Source organism: Camellia sinensis, chromosome 7 (genome assembly GCF_055761805.1).
Source record: "Camellia sinensis isolate YWXY chromosome 7, ASM5576180v1, whole genome shotgun sequence".
In the NCBI taxonomy this organism is placed as follows: Eukaryota; Viridiplantae; Streptophyta; class Magnoliopsida; order Ericales; family Theaceae; genus Camellia; species Camellia sinensis.
Window position 1 is genome coordinate 168,039,922 of NC_138967.1, and position 6,233 is coordinate 168,046,154.

Genomic DNA, 6,233 nt, shown 5'->3' on the forward strand with positions numbered 1-6,233 from the left:
CCAAAGTGATGGCCCCTGCGCTAGTGGACAAAGAGCTGGCACGACTTACAGCCACGCTGCTATCTCCAGAGATTGAGAGTACACCACTCCCCGCCGGATTCCACCAGCCAAAGTTCACTTTGTATGACGGCAAGACGGATCCGTACATGCATGTGAGCCATTACCGGCAAGTGATGGCTGGCCATCGGCGCAACGACGCCTTGATGTGCCTCATATTCCCAGCAAGCTTGGGAGAGCTGGGTTTGAAGTGGTTCGAAAGGCTCCCGGAGGGGAGTATTGAGGGGTGGCAGCAACTAGCGGAAGCCTTCGTCACCAGATTCAAAACCAACACACGAACACCGAAGGAGGTCGACCATCTCCTGGGCGTCAAGATGGAGTTTGGATGTTTGTTGAAGGCATACAATGCGAAATACTGGAAAACTTACAATGAGATCCTCGACTGCCCCACCAATCTGGCGATCACTCAATACAAACGGGGTCTCCCAGTCGGACATAGGCTGCGAGATTCACTCACGATGTATCAACCCACGACCATAGAGTCATTGATGCAGCGGATCAATGAGCACATTCGTTGGAGGATGATGCCGCCTCAGCGGCCGAGAAGGCTAATTCGGTCGCGACGGACAGAAGGGTGGCGGGGAAAGTTCACTCGGTTGCACAGGAGGATAACCGCCCAAACAACCGGTCAAAAGATCAGTGCCATGGTTCAAACCGTGATGATAGAAACAAGGGCCGCCGTATCGACGGGGCACACACTCCCCATGATGTAGCAGAGGATGCCAAAAGAAAATTAAAGGCGCAGACTGGAATCACCACGGTCTTTAAAATCCCCATCTACCGCATTTTGAGCGAGATTCGAGGTGAATCCTTCGTCCGTTGGCCGGCCAAGTTGGGGAGTGCGCAGAGGGGCTTTAATTCAAAATATCGCTGCACCTTTCATGAAGAGCGGGGGCACCGAACAGAGGACTGCTTGCCGCTCAAACAACACTTAGAGGAGTTGGTGGCGACGGGGCATCTTGACCAATACATAGATGGGGGCATCAAGGCCACGCCAGCGGACCAAGTCGAGCCAAACGTCCTGGCCGCCCTAGAAGCGCCCCCGCAAGGTGTAATCAATGTCATCCATGGCATCATTGAACCGGCCAGGATCTGCGAGCTGAGAGGGATGATCAAGAAGGCCGAGCACATGAAGGAAGTGCTCTCTATTCAGCCCGCTGTGAAGAAGGGAAAGACCGAAGAGGGGGACATCCTTTCATTCTCAACCAAGGACTTGGAAAGAGTTCAGATGCCGCATAATGATGCTTTAGTAGTCACTCTTCGCGTCAAAGACTTTGACATCAAGAGGATCTTGATCGACCAGGGGAGTTCGGTAGAAATTATGTATTATGACGCGTTTAAACAAATGAAGTTGGAAGACAAGGACTTGGCCCCCGCAACGTCCCCTTTGGTCGGCTTCAACTCACAGCCAGAATGGCCAATCGGAAAGATTATTTTGCCGGTCAAAGTGGGATCGGTCGTAAAGTAAGTAGAGTTCTGGGTGCTCAAAGTTCCATCGACTTACAACTTGATCTTAGGCAGGGGTTGGCTGCACGCCATGCAAGCAGTTGCTTCGACCTTCCACCAAGTCATGCACTTTCCGGCACCAAGCAGACAATTAGAGGAAGTTTGGGGGGACCAGGTGATAGCGAAACAATGCTTCGTTGCGGTAAATGGCAACCGAGCGGCCAAAGGGTTCGTCCAAATGATTGAAGGGCCCGAGGATAAAGAGGTCCTTGAAGACGTAAGAAGAAAGGCCGAGGAAAAGTCAGTCGAAGATTTGGTGGAAGTGCGCATTGACGAGAACGATCCAACTAAATTCTTCCTCTTGGGATCATCCTTGTCTAGCACCGAGCGGATGGATTATGTCAACTTCTTGGTTTCCAATTTGGAGGCCTTTGCCTGGATGCCTTACGACATGCCTGGCATCGACCCGAGCTTCATTTGTCATCAGTTGAATGTCTTCCCCAATGCACGGCCAGTCATTCAAAGGACGCGCCACTCAGCCTTGCATCATGCTGAAGTAGTGGCAGAAGAAGTGAAGAATCTGTTGGAAGCTGGAGCCATATAGGAGGTGCAATACCCTCGATGGATATCTAACACGGTGGTTGTTCCGAAGAAGAACGGCAAGTGGCGAGTCTGTGTTGACTACAAGATCGTCAACCGAGCTTGCCCCAAGGATAGCTTTCCCCTCCCACGAATCGACCAGCTGGTGGACTTAATCGCTGGCCATCAGAGGTTTAGCTTCCTGGACGCATATCGCGGCTACCACCAGATAGCCATGTATAAACCGGACAGAGAGATCACGTCGTTCACAACCCCCAGAGGCTTATATTGCTACAAAGTCATGCCGTTCGGACTAAAGAACGCCGGGGCGACTTTTCAACGGATGGTAACAAAGATGTTCGCCCCAATGCTGGGCCGCACCATGGAGGCCTACATCGACGATATGGTGATGAAAAGTAAGGATAAAGCTCGGCACCTCTCCAACCTAGCGGAGATGTTTGCTATACTTAAACGCCACAAGCTTCGTTTGAATGCTTCCAAATGCACCTTCGGAGTCGGCACCGGGAAGCTTTTGGGTTTTCTGGTCACAAATTGAGGGATTGAAGCTGACCCGTCACAGATCAAGGCTATACAAGACCTGGAGCGTCCTAACTCCACGAAGGACGTGCAACATCTTGCCGGGATGACAGCCGCGTTGAACAGATTTATCAGCCGGCCTTCTGATCGTTGCAGGCCCTTCTTTAAAACTCTGAAGTCCAAGTTCTTCTGGGATGACGAATGCGACCGCGCACTAGCAGACCTGAAAGCATATCTCTCCTCAGCCCCTATTTTGGTAACACCTCAGCCGGGCGAAGAGTTGTACCTTTACTTGGTTGTCTCTCAACACGCAGTCAGCGCGGTATTGGTTCGTGTTGAAGGTATCCAGCACCTACCGATCTTCTATGTAAGCAAGACTCTGCTCCCAGCCGAAACGAGATATCTTCCGTTGGAAAAATTGGCGCTGGCCCTAATGATGGCGTCAAGAAAGCTGGCACACTATTTTCATGCCCATACAATAGTTGTGTTAACCGAGTTCCCGCTCAAAGTGCTTTTCGAAAAGGCAGGCTTCACTGGGAGAATTTTGAAATGGGCCGTGGAATTAGGGCAATATGACATCAAGTTCCGACTGCGCACTGCAATCAAGGCTCAAGCACTTGCTGACTTTGTGGCGGAATTTGTCCCTGGGATGCATCCAGTCTGCCCAATTGATTTGGTTGGCGCGGATTTAGCACAACCCATGGTTCTGGCAACAAAAACAAGTGTTGGTGTGCAAGAGGAGGAAGGGCAAAGAGCGACCGAACCAGCGAAGGCGAACGACTCGATGAAGAAGGAAGTCAACCATGACGATGAAAGAGACCAGAATGAGCCAACCAGAGACTTGGAATTGAGAAGCTCCCAGAACCCCTCTGATTGCTGGAAGCTGTTTATCGGCGAGATGTGAAAGCTCTTCGTTGATGGGGCGTCCAACAGACATGGGGCCGGGCTGGGCATCGTGCTGAACTCGCCGGACGGGCTGATCATCGAGCAGGCAATTATACTCGGCTTCCCAGCATCCAACAACGAGGCTGAGTATGAGAATGAAAACCACAGCCCTTATGGTATTTAGTGATTCCAAGTTGGTGGTCAATCAGGTCTCAGGGGAGTATGAGGCAAAGGACGAAAGAATGGCCAAGTATCAGGCGCTGGTACGCGCAGAGATCAAGAAGTTCGCTGCAATAAGGATGAAACAAATCGACCGCGAGGAAAACAATGCGGCTGATGAATTGGTCGGACTTGCTTCTGCTCAGACAGCTTTTCCTAACCCCTTGATGATAGAATTTTTACCCCGCCCAAGCATTGAGGAACCAGAATCTGCCGAGGTACTTTGCACCGACTTGGGCCATTCTTGGATGGATCCTATCATCGCCTTCTTGAAAGATAGAATTTTACCAGAAGAAAAGAAGGCGGCACACAAGATCCGGGCAAAGTCAGAGCGGTTTTGGCTCTCCCCGTCCGGGGCCTTGTACAAGAAGTCTTTCACCGGGCCGTATTTGAAATGTGTCCACCCCACCAAGGTGGAGGCTTTCCTCTATGAGATACATGAGGGCATCTGTGGCAGCCATACTGGGGGCAGATCCTTGGCTTATCAAGCAATTTCTCAGGGTTATTGGTGGCCGCGCATGCAGGCAGATGCGCAAAAATATGTTCGCAGGTGCGAGAAGTGTCAAAAGTTCGCCCACCAGATCCACCAACCGGCTAGAGATTTGCTCCTTCTCACAAGTCCTTGGCCGTTCGCGCTTTGGGGGTTGGATATTGTTGGGCCACTCCTAGCTGCACCGGGCAACCGCAAGTTCTTCATCGCCGCCACCGACTATTTCACTAAGTGGGTTGAGGCCGAGCCACTAGCGACCATAAGGGAAAAAGACGTGAAGAAGTTTGTATGGCAAAACGTCATCACCCATTTCGGTATACCCAAGGCCCTCATCTCGGATAATGGTACTCAATTTGATGGTAAACTCTTTCGCAGATTTTGCGAGGAGTTGAAGATCGAGTTCTATAATTCGACGCCGGCCTATCCTCAGTCAAATGGTCAAGCAGAGGCCTCAAACAAGACCATCCTGGACGGGTTGAAGAAGCGGCTTGAGAAGGCTAAGGGCAAGTGGGCTGAAGAACTCCCTAATGTGCTCTGGTCATACCGCACTACGCCAAGGCGGTCAACCGGGAAAACACCATTCGCTTTGGCCTATGGCATGGAGGCCATCATCCCGTTGGAAATTGGCATGCCAACTATCCGCTCTGAAAGTTTCCAGCCGGATCTGAATAATGAGGCGGTGGCATTGGAGTTGGACCTTGCCGAAGAAAGGAGGGAGCGAGCATTGATCCACATAACGGCTTATCAACAAGAACTCTCCAAAAAGTACAACAAGGCTGTGCACCCCAGGCTGTTCAAGATTGGGGACTGGGTATTAAGAAAGGTGCTTGGCAACACAGTGGTCCCTGGCGAAGGAAAGCTCGGTGCAAATTGGGAAGGACCATACAAGGTGATTGGTCTTGCTGGTAAAGGGGCATACCATCTAGAAGATATAGATGGCAAGGCTGTCCCCAGACCATGGAATACGGCCAACCTTAAGGTCTTTTACTTTTAAGATGTAATTTGCTTGTGTTGTTTATCTTTTTTAGACCTTTAGCCTTTTGGCACTTAATGTAAAAGATAGCAATGCTTTTGTAATGAAAAATAGCCCTCTTATTGTTTGGTATTACACCTTTGTACAATGAATTCGCAAGGACGCAAGGCAATTATGAATGCCAGCGGCAAGAAGACCGACCTGAATGGGACCGGACTGATTCCCACTCGCCGGAATGGAAGTAGACCGCACAAACAGTTGCATTGTCCAACGACATAATTGGCGTATGGACCAATTCGCATTGGGACCGAGCTGAATATGCTCGCCCGGTCGAAATGTTGGCGTTATGGCCAAACTGAAACATTGGTGTTTTGCCCAATGTAAGGACCGAGCTGATTTCGCTCGGCCCAGACGGCGTATTGGTGTCTTGTCCAATATGGAAAACGAGCCGATAAAAAGCCGAGCTGACTTTGCTCGGCGGAAAAGAAATGTTGGCGACATGACCAACCTAGATGAAACATTGGTGTTTTGCCCAATGTAGCGGCCGGGTTGACTTTGCTCGGCCAGATTTAGCATGTTGGTGTTTTGTCCAACTAATGAGAAGTCGAGTTGAAATTGCTCGGCAGAAGTGAAATGTTGACGATCTACCCAATTGAAAGGGCAAGCTAGTTTTTGCTCGGCCACGTTAAAGTACTGGAATTTTGTAAAGTTTGAAAACCCATCAAGGCCGAGCTGATTTTGCTCGGCTGCGTTCATGAGCCCTTAATTTCAAGCCGAGCATATTTTGCTCGGCATTTTAAAAGGTGCATTTGAAATTCCAAAGGAGCCGAGCTGCTAGTTGAAGTTTGAACGCGTTTATGGAAATTTTGCACGTCGACGCCAAAAAGCAATAGAAGTTAAACGGGCAAAAAGTTGAAATTTCATTGATTAACGAAATTGCGTTACAATTGTGGGGCCCTAGCCCGGTTACATTGAACAAAAAACATGAAACGAAAATAAAGCAAGAAATGGGAGGAGGCATTTCAGTCCAGTTCCAGATCAACCGTC

At 50.0% G+C, this 6,233-nt stretch overlaps 1 protein-coding gene across 1 annotated transcript; it reads left to right on the plus strand.

Annotated features, from left to right (window-relative positions):
• The first annotated feature begins 4,811 nt into the window (after window positions 1-4,811).
• On the plus strand, window positions 4,812-5,207 carry LOC145796271 (uncharacterized). The gene has a single exon (XM_082881341.1). It carries the CDS (start codon window positions 4,812-4,814, stop codon window positions 5,205-5,207), a length of 396 nt encoding a protein of 131 aa, XP_082737467.1.
• The last annotated feature ends 1,026 nt before the right edge of the window (window positions 5,208-6,233 follow it).

Coding starts and splice junctions, on each gene's coding strand:
- LOC145796271 (XM_082881341.1), top strand. CDS start 4,812: ATGGAGGCCATCATCCCGTTGGAAATTGGCATGCCAACTATCCGCTCT.